At 52.2% G+C, this 22,214-nt stretch overlaps 1 protein-coding gene across 1 annotated transcript; it reads right to left on the bottom strand.

Annotated features, from left to right (window-relative positions):
* Positions 1-225: 225 nt before the first annotated feature.
* On the bottom strand, positions 226-18,926 carry IGF2 (insulin like growth factor 2). The gene is made up of 4 exons (XM_014887322.2): positions 18,454-18,926; positions 10,889-11,051; positions 3,985-4,151; positions 226-3,533 (listed from the first exon to the last, which is right to left on the bottom strand). The coding sequence occupies exons 1-4, from the start codon at positions 18,556-18,558 to the stop codon at positions 3,291-3,293; spliced, it is 678 nt and encodes a 225-aa protein (XP_014742808.1). The 5' UTR covers positions 18,559-18,926; the 3' UTR covers positions 226-3,290.
* Between the last annotated feature and the right edge of the window lie 3,288 nt (positions 18,927-22,214).

Below are 22,214 nucleotides of genomic sequence, written 5' to 3'. Positions count from 1 at the left end.
TCTTCATAGGGACACATTTTAATGTGAAGAAAACCTGTGCCAGGTCTTGGAACATGGTCAGAAAGGCCGACACATCCTTTCTTCACCTACAATAATGTACATGCCCAGAGGAAGCAGTCAGCCCTACAGCTGTACAAAACCCTCCCTGACCAACCACAAAAAAATCCAAGAAGAAAAACTGTGTGAAAACGTTTTATTGTTGTTGTTTATTACAAGTTTTTAAGAAAAACTAGTTTAAAAAATGTATTCCCGAGGGTCTAAATCAGCAACTCCACTTTTGAGACAGAAGATCTTTTCCAGCCCAAGTCATGTGAGGCAGGAGGTTGGACTTGGTGAGGTCTTTGCCCCACAGCATGACAGAGCCCTTGGCCATGCCGGTGGGGCTGCACAGCCAATTCATCAGATTTGGGATGCATGGGCACTGCTTTACCCATAGTTGCTCTACTACCAAACTGGAATTACCTCCTATTTGCAGTGGTGCATGATGTTTGTATGTGTTGAAAAGTAGATCTTTGGGATTCCTAAAAATGTGAAGAGAAGCTGTATCTACCCAGAGAAACCAGAGAAGCTCCATCTATCAGGAAACTTAACCTAGACACAACATTTCTTTGTTCTTTTTTGCCATCTTCAGTTCCCATCCGGCTTTCAGGTCCCTGGGAACAGCCCAAACTGGCAAAAGCTAAGCAAATTCCAGCAGCTGCTGGGAAACAGCCCCAGATCTCACCAAGAATCACTGGGCAGATGACTGGGAATTTCAGGGGGGCATCTGCCACAGGAATGAGGTATCACGTTGTATTTAAGGGCACCACACACTCTCTTGCAGTTTTGAGCTCCAAAGGAGGAGCTGCAGCTCACTCTGTTCCTCCACAGGGAGTGGCTCTTGGCGTGGCCTTCTTCCCACCCAACTCTCACCCCAGGAGCAAAAATAAATGAAAAGTAAAAGAAAAAGTCAGGCTTCATATTCTGGATGGATATTTATTTGCTTAAGAGGTTTTCTTTTTTTTTATTTTTTTTTTAGTTTTTCTTTTTTGGTACAAAGCATCCAGGAAAGCTTTTACTTCTCTTTTTAAAAAATAAAAACTAAGTTTTTTTTAAAAAAAGACACATGAAAAGGAAAAAAAAAAAGTCAATTATTTGCAATTTCTCTGTTTTTATTCTGCCTTCCCACCCCACCCACTTCCCTTTCCCCCTCCCTAATTTGGACTGATTTTCATTCTTTTCCATATATATTTAATAAAATAAATAAAGGATTTTCTTTGTCGTGTATTGCAGTGCCATTTTTTTAAACAAAGGCTTCATGGCTCAACATTGCAAGGTAATAACAAACAAAAGGATTATACATTAAAATCCTCCCCCTCTCAAGACTCCCCCTAGCCCTCCCCTCCAAACCACGAAATAGAATACAATTCAAGTAGTCTTTTTTTTTTTATGTTTTAAATGTATGGATATATAAGACAAAGCAAGTACAGAACTGGTTAACAGAGTGTCCCCATTTTATTAGCAAGTGAGAGTATATTAGGGAGATGTAATTGATTCCCCCCCTTTTACGGTTCCTAGACAGATAATATATATTATTTTAAACCCAACCTATTTTACAGCCCTCTGCCCACCTCTCAAACCCATCTGCCCACCGAGCCTCAAGCCAGAGACTTGCCTGTCCCCCATCCCATGCAGCAGCCCCGGGGCAGGTGCAGCCCCTGCTCCTGGGGCAGGGACGCGAGGGTCCGGCGGGAAGGACGCAAAGGGCAAGAGAAGGAAAAGGAGATGGCAGGGGTGGAACTGCTGCTCCTGCAGGGGCTCGGTGCGAGGGCTGCCTGCCTGCCTGCTCGCTCGCTGGACCATCGGCACTCCACCAGGGACAGGGAACAGAACGATTCCCCACGGCTCGGGAAGCCAAGCTCCAGGGGTGCTCCGTGGCCAAGGGGTCCGTGCAGAAGCAGGGCCTTGAGTTCTAACTGGCAACACCTTCCCCATTCAAAATAGTTTGTCTCCAGAACAGTTCCCTTTAGTCTAAGTTGCGGTGGTTGTGTTGTTTTTGTTTTGTTTTTTTTTTTTTTAAACAAAAATAAAAAGGATGCGTGTCGATGTATTCTGTGTGTGCGTGCATCTGTGTACATGAGTAACAGCCAACTAGCTCATATGGTCATGACCAAGCTATATTTCAGAAGAGAAAAGAAACACATTTATCACACTTTTCCTAAAACGAAAAGCTAAAATTTCAAGTTCAGTATTCGCTATCTTGTCCTTCCCTCCCCACCCTCCCTTGCTATTTCTGGGTTTTTTCCCTTCCAACTTACTTTAGCACCATAACACATTTTAAACATTACAATCCCTCTTCAGATACTACACAAAATGTCCCATAAAAATAGTGCTTTTTTGCCAAAAAAGTTATATAATATATTATATATATAAATCAACTAAATCCGTGGCAAATGTGCAATGCAGACGCCTCCTCCATTTAAAGTGAGCATCAGCTCACTTTTTTTTCTTTTTTTCTTCTTTCCCCTTTCCTTTTCCTTCTCTCTTTCTTGCTTTCTCTCTCCTCTTCCTCTCTTTCTCCCGTCATCGGTGATTTCAAAAAAGGTGCAAGTCGATTTGGAATCTTGTAATGAAGCACACACACAAAAACGCAGATGGGGGCTCCTCGGAACTTCTTCTCAGGTACGTTTTTCTTTTAAAGGTGCAAAAGAAAGTTATAAAAATAAGAAAAACCAAAAGAAAAAAAAAAAACAGAAAAAAAGAAGAAAAAAAGTGGGGGTGGGAATGAGGCAAAAAATTTTTATCCCTCAATGTTTCTCCCTGTTCTATTGTTTTTTTCACTTTATTGTCAAGAAAGACACGGAATGGACGCTTCTCGAGGAAAAAAAGATTAAAAAAAGAATTTAACTTCATATCCTTTTTTCCTCTTGCTCTTTCTTTTGTCTTCTGGCGTTGGCACCGGGGATGTCACGCAGCACCCGGCAGCAAAAAAGTTCAAGTGCCAAACTGTCCCTTTGCGAGTACAGGTTTGGAATTACTGGGGGCGCAGGGGAACAAAACAGGTGTGGGAAACGAAACAACCCTCCCCCCCCACCCCGAAAGGAAGATGCCGTGGGAGCGGTGCTACTCGCCACCGCCATCCCCTCCTTGCTGTGTCAGTTGTTTGGTTGGGGCCGGAGCGGCGTGAGGGTGGCCCCGCCGCCCCGCTCCTCGGCTCAGTGGCCCTGGGGACGGAGGGGCTTGGGGGTCGGGAATCGCCAGTCCTCCCGCCCTCCCCCAGGAGATCAAAAATCGAGACGGCTGGTCAGGGTTCATTTCTGGGGGCCAGCCGTTTCCGGGGAGGCTCGCGGCGCTGGGGGCCTCTGGCTGGGCAGGGAGATGAGGGGACGGTGCAGTGCCTTGGCTTCCTCGGCCGCCTGCAGCCCCTCCGCCTGCCACCGGTACCGGCGAGCCCGCAGGATGTTGGGCGCGTCCCGCTGCCGCCGCTGGGAGCTCTTCTTCTGCCACACGTCGTACTTGGAGTACTTGCCGTGCGAGGGCTTCTGGAAGCTCTCCTGCAAGGACGAGGATAGCAATGTTAGCCTCTATTAGCCTCCTCTCAAGCTTGCCTGCTCTCCAGATGGGGATTCCCTTCTTGGACCTCCATCCCTCCCATGGAAATATTGCTTCATCCCTGGAAACAGTTGCAGAAAGGTTGGACAGGGCTGTGAGCAACCTGATCCAGTTGATGCTTATTGCAGGGCAGTTGCACTAGATGACCTTTAAAGGTCACTTCCAATCCATGCTATGACTCTGTGACCCAGCCCACCCCTGGTTCCCCACCTTACTAAGAGCTGACTTTTGGCAGGCTACTTGGCACGACTTGCCAACGGTGGCTGTCTCTCAAAAGTTCTGCAGAAACATCAGACCTTGCAGCTGGGGTTTGTTCTCTCCACCCACGGCCTTCCTGTCTTTTTTCTCTGTTTGTTTCAGAGGAGGGCCACCATCCCTGCACAGCCCCCTCACCTTGCTGAGTGCCGGCAGGCCGGCCAGGGAGGTGGCAGAGAGGTCACGCTCCGACTTGACGGATTTGGCGCAGTACGTTTCCAGCAGAGCCAGGTCGCAGCTCCGGAAGCAGCACTCCTCCACGATCCCCCGGTTGATCCGCCGGTTATTTCGTCCCACCGGTCTACCTGCAACAGCAGAGACCCTGGCATTAGCCACCAGCCTGGGCTGGACCCTCTCCCTAACTCCTTGTAGGCATCCCTCCACCGCCAGCCACCAGAGTTTCTCCCAGACCAGCTGGCACGCGCCCACAAACCAGCCAAGTCTCACGTTAAGACTTTCCCAGACAAACGCTACTGATGCCAACACGTGCCTCCAGCAGCAGTCTAAAGGCACTTTAAATGATGGGGGTTTATCTCCCTCCTGTATCTCTGGCATGGATGGCCTTGTGGGGCATAGCTGAGGCGAGGAAGCTCAAGCCCAGCCTGACCACCAGCGCTGCCTTGATTACCACGACCGTGTCTGATGTTGATCCTGGCAAGCGAATTTTATTCGAAAGAAGCAGCACAGCATTGTGGCTGCCAACCTCCCTCGGCCGGATCAACACTCAGGCAGGTGAAGTGAACCAAGGCGGCTAAATTTTACCAGATGGGACAGCTCTGAGACAGCTGCAGAAAGAATACAGCTTCCACACCCGCCAAGAATAGCTATTAAACTTAATCTTTTAATAAGGGTTCCTCTCCCATTTCTGCCTGCAGAAGGATGCAAAAGCCCATGTCTGGTGCAGTAATGACCAAGTGCATTTCATATCACTGCTTAATGATGGCCAAAGTGCTCCAGGGGAAAAGCTTACATCAGTTTTACCGTGTTTCCTCCCCCTCTTGAAATAAAAGAGAAGAGTAAAGTTGAATTTCTGATGCAAAGCAAATTTGCTTGGGAATTGTGCCTTCCAGAATGTAAACTGGCACAAAACAAATGGATTTTCTCCATGCTTTTGCACGTAACATGTTATGCTCTTGTGCTGTTGTGGGGTTTGCAGCCAGGCTTCTGCACACTGCCACGAGCACCCTGTCCCAGGCCAAGGTGCTCTAAGGGAGGGAAACAGAGACCAGCAACAGTGGGGCTTGCAAACAGGATCTGGTACCACATCCCAGCCAGGAGATTTTGGGCATAGGGAAAACTGAGAGCAAGTGGTCTAAGTGCAATGCCTAACACTGCTCACCACGGCATGCTGAGCCCTCACCTCCCAGCTGGCCTGCAGGAACAGGCACGACTGCCCACACTGGCCCTGTGCATGACCCATGATCCTCACCCCTTGCACTCCTGATGAGGCAGGCACTCAAGTCTAAGGCCTTGATGAAGACCTAAGGCTTGCTTAAATGGAGCTGACTTCTATCCCTGGGGGGTATCCCACCCTGGATGCTCACCCAAAGTGCAAAGCACAGTTTCTATGCATACAGTGCAACCCCACATGTGAGAAGCAGCCCTATATGTGCAGTATAGATATGCATGTGGGATGCAGTCCTGTGCATTCAATGCAGCCCCACATGTGCAACGCAGATATGCATATTCAACACAGTTCTCTATGCACAACAGAGCACTGTGTGCACATTGCTGACATGCAAAACACCTCAAAAATGCCTCGCTGCTGCCTCTGTAATAACCCTGGCAGCAGGGCACCTGCTCTCTCTTAAAATCAGTCGTGTTCCCATAGGCCAGGAGCCCTCTGGTCCATGCTGGTGCATTTCCACCACGCACAGAGGTCATACAAACAAACACAACATCAGTGTGCTGGTTGGTGAGGCAGCTGACCCAAACCATGAGACCTGCCTTTGGGAGCCATTTCAAATGCTTTGTTTTCCACATTCGTCCCCCTTGTGCCACTACCTTCCTTTTCTTTTTCTCTAGAAGAATTTCAGGCATGACCTTTAACCAGCCCCATAGGGAGATGAGAAGGATGGCTCCCCCTAGGCAAAGGTTCATCAAAGGAAACACTGTTAGGAGTTTAATTTTCTCTCTTGTCTTCAATAAACACACTGCATTGGGCCCTCCCCTGAAAGGCAGGGCAGATGTGTTGCGTGCCCACAGCTCAAGTGATGCCAGAGTAGGCAACCCGGGTGGTGAAGGCCAAAGGAGACAGGTCCAGGAGCCAGCTGCATGTATTCTTCTCTGTGCATGCAATGCCCAGTGAGATCTGTGGGAGAAGTGCACTCCACCAACACCCTGCACTGCACTTGCTCGGCTCCTGTCAATCCCAGTGCCAAACTCAATCCATGGCAGGCTGCTGAAGCTTTAAGCTGCTCTACAAAGGCATCCTGATATGGGCAGAAGGAGAGTTTAGAAGGGAAAGAGAAAAAATTCAAGTCTCCCCCTCTTGCTAGCACATCCCCTAAGGGCTACATTCACACTCCCGCTGAACAGAAGGTTGCACAAGTGATGACACACATGGTTTGAGGAGAAGTTGAGGTTTTCAAAGGTTACATATCTCCTCTCAAAAACAGAAGTTTCCCACTTGCAGTTATGTGTTTGTTTGGAAAGAAGAGGGGAGGAGAAAAACAATGAGGAAAGCAGGACTGTATTCACCGCTGTGCCTTCAAGGGCAATTTCTGGCGTGGGTAAGCACGGGAAGATCATGTCAGCGTGTGTTTGCAAATGCCCAGGTGTGGCACCACCAGGGTGAGCTCCCAGCAGGGACCACCACAGTGACACAGCCTCTTCCTCCCTGACAGCTGCCCCAGCCCCAGTGTGCTGCCCTTTCTCTCCTGCATAAAGCTGCTGCAAGCTGTTCCCCTTGCCGGCACCGCTGCCAGCTCCACCGTGACTCTCCGATAGGGCACGTTTCCCATTACATAATTGTCCGTACAGACCTCGCCAAATGCCACTACAACCCTCCGGGGGAGAGTTACTTTAGGAAAAAAAACAAGCAAACATAACAAACAGGGATTTAGTCTCAGAAAGTACCTGGAAACGACAGGACATTGCTGGCAAACAGCAATATTGCCGCTGACCTGGATTGGGAAGAGCGTTTGTTCTGTAACACAATTTACACAGGGACTAAAGGTTGAATTTCCTGGCTTTTGCCCATGGGTGGCATCTCACTCTAGCGCCACTGCCAAACCCAGGGAGGGCTTTGCCGCCCTGTCCCTTGCCCGCAGGGGAGAACTGTGTGGGCAGCAGGCTGCGGCATCGCCGGGGCACGCGAGCCACTTCCCATCACAGCAGCCACCGCTTCCTCCTGAGGAAATGCGCTTCCTCTCGGCCCTCAATGAATGGCTAGGCTCCCTTTTTCCCCAGACTCTGCTTCACCAAAACCTTCTACAGCGCTGCTGAGGGGAAAAGCCTTGAGATGCAAAGTGCTCTGATGCAAAGCCCAGCAGTGTGAAGCCCTCCGGCTGCCTGGGGCTATTCTTGCCTAGGTATGGGCTCTCCTGACAGGGCATCCCAGAAGAGGCACGAAGCCAAACGCCCTCCTGGGAGAACCCAGAGGCCACGTACCTGCAGCTCAACTATGCCACTGCGCCAGAGGCAATGGCACTGCCACTGCCATGGGGAACAGGAGGGTCCCTTCCCTGGCACAAACACCCCACTGCTCCTGGCTCCCCACTCTCACCGGGGCCGAACAGATGCTGCAGGGAGGGGTGCACGGTGCTGGTGCCACCCTGGCTGGGTCCCCTCTCCTCCGGTCAATCAGGCGGTCAGCCGAGTGGAAGGGGACTTTGGGTGTAAACAGTCCCCGTGCCCCTGTCGCAGGAATGTTGGGAGCAACAAGGGGGCCTTTGTGCAGCACCGGGCCCCGTCCCAGTGCCCCCGGGCTGGCCCTCCCCCACCCCGGCACCGCACTTTCCCCCCTGCTTTTTCCTAGTATTATTCGGAGGAGCGGCGGGTGCGCAAGAATGTGCCCCGTCAGCACAAGCGGCTGCAAAGAGCTAAATTCTTATCAGCTGTTGGAAAGGAGGAAACAGGAGCTGTTGTTTACAGAGAAGTCGGCCGCCTCTCCCCCTGCAGCCCCTTCTCCCTCCCTGCCAGCGCTGCATGACAGCAACTTCAGGGCTGAGGCTTCCTCTCGACCTGCCCTGCTTTTCACTCCAGGCTGGACTCAGCATCCCTCCGTGGGCTGTGCCGCTGTCCCCGGGTGGGTGCTGGGGTGCAGGGCTACCAACCCTGCCACAGAGCCACGGCAGGAAGCCACCACCTTGACAGCAGCTGCCAGCCAAGCCAAAAACCTTGAAAGTCACAGAGAGGAGGCATCACCAGCGCAGAGCAAAGCGTGCTCAGATTCAGCTGTAGCTTGCCCATGGGATAGATACAGAGCTGGCATCACCATGTCCACCGTGTCCCATGGCTAGGTAACCTCCGTGCTGCCAGCCCTGCCCCTGTTAGTGCAGCTCTTCTGCAGCCCCAGCTCTTGGAAGCAGTTTCAACATTCTCAGCCCCAAGCACCTGCCAGCAGGGGTGCCTCCCAGAACACCATCCGTACCTGCATCCCCCTTGCACGTATGTATTTCACAGCCAGCTTCCCCAGCAAAGTGCTCTCTTGCAAGACAGCAGAGCATCATAAGTTCTTAAATAATTGCTTCAGAAAAAAAATAAAAAATAAAAAAAAGGATTTTCATACCATTTTTGTTTTTTCCAATTATTACCAATCAGATGCTTCAAAAACCCTTGTCCAGCAAGGGCCGTCAGATATGCACAGGACAAGGCTCCCCAAGTCATTTATTTCCTGTGTGAACAGCTGCTTTAGCACAGGCTGCTCATCAGGTCACACATCCCATGCTGTGAGGCACTCAATACAAACCCAAGCTCGGTTTTAAGACATAAACCCACGATGGTGCAACATAATTGTGCCCTATTGCATCTACATGGTGACAATAGCGTAGCCTGTGATGCAAAGCCCAGCAGTGTGAAGCCCTCCAGCTGCCTGGGGTTATTGCTGCTTAGGTATGTGTTTAAGAGTGAAGATGAACATGGTCAGAAATAATCACTTATGAGGCCAACTGATGGAGGTAAAGAAGAAAAAATTAAGTGAAATGGGGATGTCCAAAACCTTCATCAAGTAGAGGCATTGCCCAAATGTCTTCAGCCCTGCATGGCAGAGGCTGGTCAGATCCTGAAAGGGTTAATATATTGACTACTCTTCATCCCTAGTACCTGAGCTCATCAGAAATATTAGAAAAGGTAAAGCAGGGGAGGGAGACGGGAGAGCACAAAAAGAAATAAAGCAAGAACCCGACTGGCCACTTGGCACCAAGAGACTTGTCTGCCTTCAAAAGTGTTTTTATTTTGGCCTGGGCAGCTGGGTTATTTGAGGTGAAAGGAGGTCAGTTTGACCTTAAAACAAAAGCCCCATTCCCTTTCATCCCCAAAGAGAGGGAGGAGGGAGAAAGCAGAGAGGGAGACAGATGCTCCTCTACATATAGAGGGAGAGGAAGAGCTGTGAGAGAGGGAGAGGCACTTGCCTCCTTGCCATGCCGGTAAGGGAAGGGGGAGATGAAAAGAGGAAGGACAGCTGACACGCAAACCCTCGCTGCTTGGCTCCATCACAGCAAGAAAATGCACCCAGAGCACCCTAAAAGTGCTGTCTGCCCACAGCACCCAGGGAGCCACGAGAAGATCCCGCTGCTCAGTCAGGATGGGGCAGGGGAATTGCCCCCACAGAGCTGCAAAGCCACCTGCAGCCTGACCAAAACTGAACCTGAAGCCCTTCCCAACCCAAACCTTGCTGTGTCTGGGTGTGGGATCCTTATGCCTCTCTCTACCCAGCATCAGCAGATAGCAGGGGACAAGTCTGGTGAAGCATCCAGGTTGGGATGGGACATCCAGGTTGGAAAAGGACATCCAAAGTAGTTTCCCAACTTTGCAGCGCCTCACTGCTCCCTGCACAGGCAGATTGTAACGAGAGGGAGGCTGGCTCTCAATGGCACTCCTCAAAAAACCCACCCTGTTTACTTGAAAGTGACTTTTTAATTCCTTTTCCCAAGGCAGAGGCAAGACTGCCAAATGCACCATGCACAGCTGGTATCTCCATCCTCTTCCCCCCCATTTGGCTTTGTATCTTTCCTGTAGTTAGCCACCTTGTGGCTCAATCCTCAGTGGGGAGCAAGACACAAGGTTTTCCCACTCCCAAGCAAAGCAGGGGACTGAAACACCAAAACAAGGTATCACACTCGAGGCACCTTTGCCCATAGATTACTGAGCATCCATTGTCACTGGTTTACTCCTTATCCTCCCAGTTTACCAGCTAATCCATTGTACTGCCAATAGTTCAAAGCCCCAAAGCATCCTGGTGGAAAGCCCGCTGCAGTCAGCTGGTCTGAAGCCATCTGCACGCTGCACACAACAGCAGTGCAGCACTTTTTGGCATTAGCTGCACTACAAAGGGGTAAGACATCACTCTTCAGCAACAACTTCAGCAGCAGTAGCTGGGAGGTCACGAAGCTATGTCACAAAGTTTTGGGAGCAGCCTAGAAGGTGCTGCTATACCAAAGCAAAGCCTACCCCGGGAGGGGAGAGAGCTCAGCTTCCAGCCTGCTCTTAGGATGCAACACTTAGGCAGCAAAGTTTCAAAATAAACCAAGGACCCAAGCTCAGCAGAGCACTGGCTGCAGACATCCCCATTAGTGTAAGGACTTGCCCTTATCACTGGTGAACCAGCCACGTATGGTTCCCCAGAGACATTCTACTGGTCTGAGCATCATATGAGAGACCCAGCTTCCCCATGGTACCAGACAGTCCCCAAAACCAGTGCCAGGTGGGCGCATGTCACCCTGAACATATCCATTTTCTCGCTCCTCTCCTGGCCTACTGCCATACACAAGGAAATCACGAAAAGCACCAGGCTGGGAAATCCATTCTTTCCTCCCAGCCAGCTCCGCTGAGGCAAGGCGTGGTGTGATGTGGTGTGGTGTGGGCAGCATCCTGCACTTACTGAAGTAGAAGCCCCTGTCCCCGCAGACGAACTGCAGCGTGTCCACCAGCTCCCCGCCGCACAGGGTCTCCGCCGTGCCGTACGCGGCGGCCGAGTCCAGCGCGTAGGCCAGGAAAGCCAGGAGCAGCAGCAGCATCCGCCTGGCCGCGCACATCCTCGGCACCTGGGGACAGAGGCACAGCGTTAGCACGGCGGGACAGACCCCTCTCTGCCACCCCCAGCCCACAGACGTGTCGGGATGCTGCTGCTGCTGCTGCAGGGAAGGAGCCGCTGGGGCGAGGCCAGCTCCCTGCGCTCGGCCCGCCGGGCAGCAGCTCCGGGCACACAAGGTTTGCATTGAAGCGGTTTTTCCATTGGAAAATCCCACTTCGGCCTACCTCTAAAAGGCTTTTATTTCCCCTGCTCTTTCAACAGTGTGATTTTTTTTTTCTATTTTCTCTCCTTTTAAAAGGGAATTAATTTTTTTTTTCCTCTTCTGATGACAGGTTTTCATGCCCTGTCTGAAAGTATGTCCATGCAAAGCGAAATCAAGTGAAGCTTCAACCTGTCCTAGAGCTGCTTTTGAGGAAAGCTGGGAAGAACAGCTTTTGTCCCGGGCATGTGAGAGAGATGAGGCTCAAGCAATCAAGAGGCTGATTGCACAAGCTTTGTTTGCTGACAAGAGTTGGGACTGAGAAGACATCCCTCAGGAATAATGTGGTCCCATGGGAAATGCACCTGAGGCATCACTAGGGAGGGTAAAGGCAGTGTCAGACAGTGCAGAACATTAAAAGAGAAACTCCCTGGATATTTGCTAACTAGCCCAAAGACTCAGCTCCAGCAAACAGCTTTACCTCCGTGTCAGCCTCTGCAGGTATAAAGCAAAGGTGCTATTGCCCCACTGGATGGGGCAAAACCCATGAATGGTTCCAGGCATTACAGTCCCTCAGTGATGTGCCTCACAGTACACATACAGCCAAATAATGCTGGGTTTTGACCAAACAGGTAAGCTCAAAATGAAGAGAAGCATGTCAAAATAGCAGACGGTGGGTTGCAACCCTAATCTCAAGCAGAGCATCCTCTCTCCTTGATAATATTCAACCAAGACACTAGGTTTCACATCCAGCTTTCATCACCATAGCATCTGAGCAACTCGAGAATAATATCAGTTAATGAATATTACCTCACCCCCCCGGGATGCTCGGAGATGGAGCTGAAGCCCAGGATAGATTAAATGACTCGCCCAAGGTCACAGGGGAAGTCTGCAGCGCAGCCAGGAAATTAGCCCAGCTCCCCCGAGGCCCCACTATGGTCCTGCCAGCAATAAAGACACCCTTGCTCCCGAATTTTTAGTGGCACGTAGCTCAAATTGTCACCGCTAGAAATGCATCACGCTTACAAGTCATGAGCTCTATCGAGCAGCAGGAGGACAGGGATCAGCAGCAGGAAAAGCCAAAACAGAGGTCTCAGGTCTGGGTGGGCTGTGAGGGATGTTTCTCCTCCTTGAGTTTTGATGGGAAGAGTATTGCTCAGCCTGTGCTGGCAGAGATCAGCAGGACTGGCAGAAGCCCTACAAAGCTCTGGACAAGAGAGGAAGCAGCCCCGGGAACAAACTGGTCTCAAATCAGCAAGTGATGGGACCAAGGACCAGCTTTTCCAGTAGCAATGGTCCCTCCAGCACACTGCAGGGGCTTTGTTCTGTATTACAGTAGGAGCAGAGGGATGGCAGCAGGCTCTGACACCATGCTGCCAAGCTGCAGCGTTTTAGCCCCAGAACCTTCTCACCTCAATTTTTTTTAAAATCAAGTGGCCTACAGGTGTTTACTAGGCCTCTCCAACATGAATACACCATCACTTTCACTGCTGGAGTCATGGCCCTGGTGCTGAAGCATCAGGAGCCAGATCTCCAGCTGACAACAGACCAGCCACCCTGTTCCTGTCCCTTTTTCAGCCCTTTTTTTTACATGCAGATCCCAATTGCTGGTGTCCCCAGGTCTCAGGTAGTGCCAGGGTGATGGATTTGCCACCTGCCAGTGCTCCCATCCAAGGCACTCTTTTGGGACTTCAGGACACCCACATGATCTCATGTCTCCAGTTAGGCTCATGCTGGCTGTGGGCACTGTGGCTAATAAGCAGGCTGCATGCTGGCCTCCCCAAGCCAGAGCCAGCCCTGACAGGAAGGGATTGATTGGTGGCACAAGTGACAAACACCATTTTTCCTCCACATTCAGTCTAAAGAAAAGGGTGAGATGCTCTTAAACAAGGGGAGAGCGAGATTTTGTCAGCGGGTGATATTTGATGCTGGGGAGACCTGATACCTTCTGTGGAAAAACACTTGTGCTTCTCAGAAAATACCTGCTCCTGCACAAGCCGCACTGCAAGCCCCTGGCAGCCTTCCCTGCCTCCACTACAACTCTTTCCAGGTGCCCACACCCCGTTAACTCCCCTGAAGTGGCAGGAACAGGGAGGGCCCTAGTGCTGTCATCCAGAGCACAGCTAACATGGAGGTGTGAAATGCAACTGAGGCCACCTTTGCCCACGCACCAGCCACCAGCCCTTCCCTCTGCTGTCACCTTGGCGTCTCCATGCTCCTTCCAATAGCTGTGTAATGAGAAACCAGGCAGCAAAGCAAAGAGCATCTTTATTTACTACCCAGGGCTGCAGTTTCTCTCCAGCTTGATGGAGCTGCAACCCAACCCAACCCCATAAGCCACTCCATCTCCCTTTGGCCCTACTGACTCTGCTAATGAAAAGCCCCCAGATTTCACACAAAGGTTATAGAGGCTCCCAGGGTGCCATCACTGGCTCAACATGTCCCAATAACCTCTCAACTGATCCTTCCTTCACAAGCAGGGATGAGCAGATCCGTGTGGGAGAGCTCACACCTGCCTTGCCATGGCTGCCAGAGCAGATGCTGCTCCCCAAAACACGGCACAGCTGGGTACCTGCAGCCCACGACCTGGTTGGTGCAAGCACCATGCCAGCTGCACAGATTGCAAGAACTGAATGGATGCTCAGTATGATGAGTCTAAGCCCGGTGAATACTTCCAAGACTTCATTCTCCACTGGAAACATGGGACTGCACAGCATTCGGGTTCTAGTCCCAAGCATTAGGACAGGCATAGTCTCCTCAGCTGTTGAACAGGAGAAAAATTCACAATAATGGTTGGAAGAACCTTCGTATTCTATTAGAAAGCTCTCTTACATGAAATGGAACAGGAATAAGGCAGCACGAGGGAAGTGGGCCACTTCCCTAAAGGACAAGGTGCTGTTTCTGCTAGAAGAGAGGCTACAGCTACCACTGTCCCATTCTTGTCAAAGCAGGTCCAACCAGCCATGCTGACTGCTCTTGCTCCTCATGTGCCACGGAGAGCTCAAAGGCTTTAAGATGCAGTGGGAATGGCAGTGTGAGATGTGCCAGATGCCCAAGACCCTGAGCACTAAATTCCTCCTAAGGAAGGCTTGGAACCCACACAGTGTGCAAGAGGGTGATGGAAGAAAGATTTCTTGGTTGCACATGTGACCTGTACCATCCTGTGCATCACACCTGAAGCTCCTCTGAATAATCCACATCTGAAGCAGCATTATCAGTGCAGAGCAGGCTCAGGCAAGGTATCAGCACATACTGCTGGCCTCTCCCTCCCTGGAGAGGGTTTGCTTTGCTCTCCCATCCTTCATGCTCCTCTCATGCCAGGCTGCCACTGGAACCAGCTCAGCCACAAGCCGCCGTGCGCAGGATGTTCCTGCCTTGGAACTCCTGTGTATTCCTGCCTTGCAGCACACGTCACTGCACCCACGGCCAGGGACCCCCACACACCTCCTGGCAGCCTCCAGCCAGCAGAGGTGCAAGAGAAAGGGCTCTCTCTGAGTGGCTGTGGTGTGCTGGGAGTGAGCCCGAGGGCAGGTCTGCAGTGGAGTCACCCTCCCACCGGAGACTGTTAAAGGATTTTTTCAGGATCTGCTGCTGAATCAGCTGGACTGACAGTTTCTGTCCAGCTGCTGGGGAGTCGGGGGCCAAGAGGCCACAATGTGCTAAAAGGCCCACTTGCCAAGTCTCAGAGTACAGCTCAGGCATCCCTTGTATCCAGGCTTGTGCTGAGCAAACCAAACCATGATGCCTCTTGGGCAACAAATATCTCCCCAAAAACAGAGACAAAACCTCCTGTCTGACCTAATTCCTTCTTCAGTCTGGCCTTCATTGCAATTTAATATGAACAGAACAACGTAGGAGGGAATTGACAGATGGCCCAGTCTGTAAAATTTGGATTTGGACAGCAAAAAGAAAAAAAACCCCAAAATCTTGCTTTTTTGTGGAGCAGTGCAGCGTTTAAAAGGGAGCATGGCGAAAGAAAAGTCATCAGCCCAAATCCAGTGGCACGTGCCAGAGGGGAAAACCCCAGTTTAATCCCTTACACTCCATCCCTCAAAAAAAAACAAAAAAGAAGAAGCCAAAAAAAAAAAAAACCAAAAACCAAAGACGAAGGGCAGACTGATGTTTTGCTACTCTGAGGATTGCCTGTGAGAGATGCTGAACATCTGCCTCTCTGCATTACTCCTCTCCACCGTGGACAGCCCCAGGAGAGCGGGGAGCTGACCCGGTTCTGAGCATGGCAATCCCGAAGGAGCAAGATGTGGGCATGTGCCAGCCTCACAAGTGCCAAGTGAATGCCAGCCCTGCCCACAGGGCAACCCAACCTCACACAGGGCGCTGGGCCATGATGCCCCGAGGTGCCAAGGAGCAAAGGGATAATGGAAGCCAGCGTGAGAGGCAGGTGCCTTGGCAGCTGGAAATCACCCAGGAGCCACATCTTGGGCAGAGGCACAGGAATGAGGTGCCTAGCAGTACCTGAAGGCAGAGGAATCACCTCATAGAAGAGCCTCTCTTTTCATCTGAAACAGAAAGGAGATTTCCACATCTTGGAAGAAGCAAGCTTCAAAACATAAAACTTTTGACCACTGACATGTCAGGCAAATAAAAATTACTCAGGACTACCAGGCATTTTGCTGTTCCAGGCTTGGGGAAAAAAAAAATACCTTCTGATTCTTGGCACCTGGCTCGCATGACATTCATATGGCTGAGGTTGGCAATACTGCTGCTATTTTTAGCCCTCACTTTTTTTGTCTTCACTGCTCGTCCCCATCAGCAGCCCGCTCAGCCCCACACCGGGGGTCACCTTTCTGCCTCCCATCCTGCGAGCCCGAGAGGCACCTGCCTCCTCTGCCTGTGGGACAGGGGCTGGGGCAGGCAGGGAAGAGCTGCCCACACCCCATGTCTATATGTGCTGCAGGAGAACTACCGTGTCTGTGGAAAAATCAAGCCGAAAAAGGTGAATGGGGTATTCAGTACCATTTACTCACCCCACTGGGGAGTAAGAGTGTATTGCATAAATTTTGGTATGCAGCCCAGAAATATTTGATTTATTATATTAAAAAAAAAAGGAAATGCAATCTTGCTTAACTCTTCTAAAGACAGCTGGCAGGACCCAGCGAAGGGATTTAAGTCCATTTTAGTAGCCTCACTTAACTCCTTTCTTTATTGTTCCTCTCTCCTTTCTGCATTCCCTTCCAAAACCTGGAGTATATCAGGGAAAGTTAACAGCAAGTTAAGCTGTTAAATCAGGAACTGTGGTGACTGGAGTCTACTGGCAAGTGATATTCCCACAACACGTTGAACTTGCTTTATGTCTTGGCAGAGCAGCTTTAACCCTTTCAGAGGCGGGCTGTGAGGCCAAGGCAGACTTCCTCCCCTGGTGCCCCCCACCTCTCCTGACCCCTCACACAACCATGCCGAGGGAGGCCGATATCGCTTTCCCTGCTAAGACACTCATCAGCTTTTAAAAGCAAAGACAATCCAAAGAAGGATCGGAGAGGTCAGCCCCAGGACATGAGCTGGGAGAGGGTGGGCCACTTACAGTGCTCGTATGCACTGCTGGAAACACACCAACTCCTCGGTCCCTCTAAAAATAAGACCTCACCTGCTGTGTTTGCTTTATTTAAAAAAAGAAAAGTACAGAAATGCTTTTCTCTGGTGCTCCATGAGGCAAGCTGGGCTCGTGCTGAAGCCTAAAGGAATCAAGGGGGAGACACACACTGACAACTCCGGGTTGACTGGTCAAAGCAGCAGCCCTCCAGCCAGGCTGAAAAAAAGATCACCTGTCAGAAAGAGCGCTGGGACACACACGCAGACACATTTTGGCTCTCAAATTTCATGCAGTGGTGGGAGGGGACCCGCGGTGTCAAATCTTTTATCCCTTAATGAATTTTCACAGGAGCTGGGATAGCCCCTTTGAAAGGCTGAGTGAACTTGTGTGGGTGTCAACAACACGGAGCAAGATTTACAGCTCTGACCCATTCACCCCCACCAAAATTGTCAAGTTGGGTCCAGAACAGCACAGTGGAACTCAAATCAGAAGTGTCAGTCAGTTTTATACCTCCAGATGTCCTTAGCACGAAGTCATTCTTAACAAAACCCCACGACCCAGGCTCCTCAACTCCACTCTAAATCAAGGCAAGAGGAGGAATAAAAATCCCAACACTTTGAACCCTGCAAAGTAAAGGGAAAAAAAAAAAAAAAGCCACCCACATACACACACAACCTGACAATAAACAAACCCAAAGAAAAACAGGCATCAGGCTCACAAGCACATCCCAGTACTTGGAAGAAAACTACAGATTTTGTATAGGAAGCCTGGGTTGAAAGCGGAGGCTCTCCCTAGGTGTCTGTTTAAAACCACCCACACAAACCTTGTTTTTACACTTGATTGCTCCACACCACCCTAGCGAGACCTGGCGTATCAGCAGCCCTGCTGAACTACCCCTGGCTGGAGGCGAGGCAGCCACATCTGCTGGTACAGTTACGCTAAATCCGAGTTCCCTCATGTGCCCCAATTCCTACTGCTCAACAGAGTGCTAAAACCTTTCCAAGTGGCGCTCTTAAAACAATTACTGTAGGGAAGAGCAATTGGGAAGGAAGAAGAAGAAAAAAAAAAAATTAAAAATCACAGAAAGTCGAAGGCTGCACGCCAACCATTAACTCTCACTCCATTTTGGCTTCACTTTCTTGTTTTTCCTCTCTGTATTTTTATCCCTCCCGAGACCAAACACACCGCAGTGTTTTGCAGAGGAGAGTTTAACAACCTCGCCGGTCTCCGCAGCCGGAGAACCGCCGGTGCCCTCCCCGCGCTTCTCCCCTCTCCCCGCAGCCGCCCGGCGCGGAGGGAGCTCCGCGGGCAGCCGGGGGCCGCGCAGCGCTGCGTGACCTCGCATAGCCCCGGCCCGGCCCCCGCACGGCCGCGGCCGCCCCTCCGCCGCTCCCCACGCGGGACCCGGCGGCAGCATCGCCGGCGGCAGCATCGCCGGCAGGGCCCCCGGGGATACCCCGCGCACCCCACGGCAGCGGGGCCGCCCCGCCGGCCGCGGCTGGGCCGGAGCTCGGGGTCCCTCTAGTGACACGCGTGGGGACGGCGGGCAGCGGGGCCGGCGCGGCTCGGGATGGCTCAGCGGTGCCCGGCGCGGCGCGGCTCGGCTCTGCCCGGGGGATCCCACCGTGCCGTGCCCGCGGAGGGGCAGCGCGGAGCGGCGCTTACCTTGGCACTGCCGCTGCTACTCTCAACTTCTTGCGGCGGCGGCGGGCCGGGGAGGAAGGCGGGCTGCCGGCAGCGCTCATCCGTGTGTGCCCCGGCGCTTGACATGCTGCTCTCCTGCCCTGGCAGCGATCGCGGCTTTGGCTTGCCTTCCCCGCGCCCTGGCACGTTCTCCTCGCCTTGCTCTTTTGGTATGTCAAGTCCCTGCTGGATTTTGTCTGAAGGATGTTATTTTGTTACGATCAGGTATTTTGTTATTCTAGAGAAAGAGCGATCGAGCGCTTTCCTTTCCTCTCCTTTTCTTTTTTTTTTCCTGGGTTGTTTTTCGCCCTTTTTTTTTTTTTTTTTCTTCCCTTCTCTTTCTCTCCTGCTTTGGCTGCCCCTTGGGTGGCTCTCACTTTTGTGTTTACTGAGTGCGTCCCTTTGGTCGGGGCGAAGGTGCCGGCTGCCCGCTGCTCCCGGCTGCTGCCCCACGAGCGAGCAGACAAGCAGGGCGCTCCGGCTTTTATACCTTTTATACCCTCCCAATGGGCATGCTCTCCCGGCGAGCACCAGCCCGGCCACGCAGCCAATAATGTTGCAGAGCGGTCTAACCCCCTCTCTTCCCTCCCTCCCTTCCTTTCTTCCCTCCTTCTCCCTCGTAACCCTCCGGAGTCCAGCTCGGGAGGGAAGAGGGGACAGAAAGTTTCTGCCGCACGGTTTCTTTGAGTGCTGCTAGCCGGGCTGGGGGCTTTACCCCCTCTGCCGGCCCCGGGTGGGAGGGGGGCTCCGCGCATCCGCGGCCGCCCCGCAGGTGAGGGGAAGAGCTGTGGATCCGCGCCGCGAGCCCCTGCCCAAAACACCGGGGGCACCCCTTGAGCGCCTCTCGCTGTGAGGTGGCGAGCCCCGAGTCCCGGCGGGGTGGGAGAGGGGAGATCGCCCAGTCCGTGCTCTCTCGGGTCCCCCTCTAGGTGCACACGGGCACAGGTGTCCGCGCCGGCCGCGGAACAGCTCGGAGGAGCTCCCCGGCAAAAGAAGGCACGGGCAATCCCCGGCCGCCGTGCCTGCCCCGCTGCGGGCAGCGAGCCCCGCCTGGGCGGCTGCGAGCCCCCGCGGCCACCCCTGCGTGTCCGTGTGGACAACATGGACGCTGGCCCTCCGCACTCGGAGCTGGCACCTCGCAGAGCACCTTCCCGCCGTGGTTCCCGCTAGCTGGGTCGCCTCCGCTTCCCGCCGGCTCCTGCAGGCGAGCACTGCTGCCTCTAAGCCAAAGGGACTTTTCCCAGGCTTTGCCGTGCGTGTGCAGCAGCGCGGGCAGAACGCGCTCCCGCTGCTCTGCGCTGCTGCATGGCAGGCACACCAGGCTGCAGCGCCCGCTCCCGAAAATCTGCCTTCCGAGTCTGGCCCGGGGAAGGAGCCTCGCTGGCTTCCAAAGGCAGCCCCCGGGTAGCCTGCGGTGCCCGCACCCTCACCGCTGCCCCGGAGGGTGCCCCTCTGCAGGGCCACGCGTGTCAGGCTGCGCCACAGGCGCGCACCCTCGTTGGAGCAGAGAGGAGCAGGGCTACCTGAGCGGCAGGTTGGCCCACCTCAGGTAGCGCTTGCCATAGCTAGTGGTGCGGAAGGGCAAGGATGCAGCAGTCCTCACCCCATGCAATAAAAAGCCCTTATTTTTTTGCTTTTTTTCAAGTTTGTACTTCGTTTTTCTCTCCCAAGTATGGAAGGCTTGGTGCATCTCTCAGCAGCCGGAATTGCCCTAAACGTGCCCAAGAAAACGTGGGCAGGATTATCCTTTCTCACCAGGCTTTGGGCATCCTTTCCTTTCCTCCCTAGCATCCTTCTGTTTGCTGTGCTGTCCTCTGGGATGTGCCGCTGCACATCACACCCAGCAGTCCTGGTGTCAGGGCTGTAGGCTGGAACCGAAACATCGGCACGTCTGGGAGATGTTGAGGAGGCAGTTCCGTGCACATCAGACTCAACCACAGGCACCAATTCTCAGCTCCTACGCTGATATTTGAACATGTAAAGAAGTGATCTGGCCGTCAACGAGACTGAGCATCTGCTGGCATGTGCCAGGGCTCCAGATTTCTCCTTACCTTGGGCTTTTGGAATTTCTCCTTACCTTGGGCTTTTAGACTTTCTCCTAGATGCCCAGGACTTACTAAGTCCGAGTTGTGGGTCCTCAGCCGAGGTGGTCTTAACAACGAGCGAGCCACCTTTCCTCCCTGCAAAAGCAGAACCCCATCAAAGGAAAGGACCCAACCTTGGCAGGGGGGTCAGCAGGGCTGTAAGCTACTGTTAATAGCTGAAGGAGCCCAGCTCCCTTCCCCCAGCTCACCACAAGGACCTCCTGAGAGTAGACAAAAGAAAGCTTGGAGGGTTAATCTCTCTGAGAAAAACAAGTGATTTTCCAGTAAACAACTGCAATAGCAAACAATGGGGGTGAAAAATAGCGATCATAAAAAAGTCGGTTTGGAGGAAGAGGCAACCCAGTAAGAGAGGTGTCCTTTGGCTGGGGGAAAAACACGGCAGCAGTTTGATGAAGATTCAGCAGCAGCAGCAGCCACAGCAAAATAAACCCCACAAGTTGCCACTGGATCTACTTGTGTTTGTGCCTTTTGATCTTTTAATTGCTTCTTAGTTATCCTTCAGTGCAAATAAATAGTGCATTGTGTCAAGAAAGAGAAGGGGGGCGGGGAAGGGAAGAAAGAGACACAAAAGAAAGAGCTGTCGCCCAGAAGAGAAAAGGAACAGGTTCTTTCCCCCCACCTTTAAAGGAGTGAATATATCTGTATTGGAGGGGGGAGGAAGGGGATAGGATTAGAAATCAAAGCGAAATTGGAGAGAAACACATTAAGCCTCGGGCATCCTTACAGTGGGAAGAAAAGAGTGAGGTGATAAAACCCTTGGGGAGTTTCTTCGGTGAGTTATGAGAGGATCCACGAGTGTAATATTGTTAAAGGTCAGCCGAAATCTAATTTAAACTAGGGATGTGTGACCTCCGCCCTTCATTTAATACAGTCATAAGGAACATTACACTGCAGATAGCTGGAACAATAGCTGCCTCCACCCCAAACTCCAGCCCTTGGCATTGCCTGCGAGGAGGGCCGGCAAGGGGGAGCAGGAGAAGGACCAGTAAAGCCAAGGACGCAGCAAACCTGAAGAGAGGGAGGCAGAAAGAGAGGGATAGGAAGGCCTGTAGAGCACGGCACTGACCACCAAGGGTCTTGCAAAATCCCAGGAAACATTTTGGTTTGAAAATGGATGGGGCTGCAGCAAAGCATCACCTGAAAACGTTGAAAATACAGTAAAAATAAACCACTGACTCTTGCTTTTGTCTGACTCCGTGGTCGTCGGTGCAGTTCAGGAGAGAAATTACAGTTGCAGGTTCCCACTAAATTTGCAAGGAGTGCGAACAGTGTTCACAAAGCAAAGATAACCAAAGCAAGCTGAAACTAAGTGAAGCTAAAGTGGCAGCTGAAATAAAAGCAATATCTGAAAGGTGCCCTGAAACGACCAGGAGATGTCAGAGACTCAGAGGGAAAACCTCTGCTGCTGCTGCAGCGGCTTGGAAGCGTTGGGGCAGACTGCAAAGCCTCCTGGCGGCACTGCCCATCTGAGCTGATCAAAGCGGCTCGTGGGTGGCCACCAACACGTGGCGTTGGGCCGGAAAGCTTTCCAGGGAAAGGGGGAAGAACCGGAAAGTTTGGGCCAGCCTGGACCTTGCAGAGAGGGTTGTGAGCTTCAGCAAAGCAGAGGAATGTAAATAACTGCAGAAATGCAGTGGT

Source organism: Sturnus vulgaris, chromosome 6, assembly GCF_052056855.1.
Source record: "Sturnus vulgaris isolate bStuVul1 chromosome 6, bStuVul1.hap1, whole genome shotgun sequence".
NCBI classification, from domain to species: Eukaryota; Metazoa; Chordata; class Aves; order Passeriformes; family Sturnidae; genus Sturnus; species Sturnus vulgaris.
Note: the sequence above shows the minus strand (reverse complement) of the source record. Positions and strands in the feature narration are given on the sequence as shown.

Excerpts from the sequence above, each read along its gene's own strand:
- IGF2 (XM_014887322.2), bottom strand. The coding sequence starts at position 18,558 with ATGTCAAGCGCCGGGGCACACACGGATGAGCGCTGCCGGCAGCCCGCC. Across the intron at positions 11,052-18,453 it reads GTAGCAGCGGCAGTGCCAAG|GTGCCGAGGATGTGCGCGGC; the intron begins GTAAGCGCCGCT and ends CTCTGTCCCCAG. Across the intron at positions 3,534-3,984 it reads GCCTGCCGGCACTCAGCAAG|GAGAGCTTCCAGAAGCCCTC; the intron begins GTGAGGGGGCTG and ends TCGTCCTTGCAG.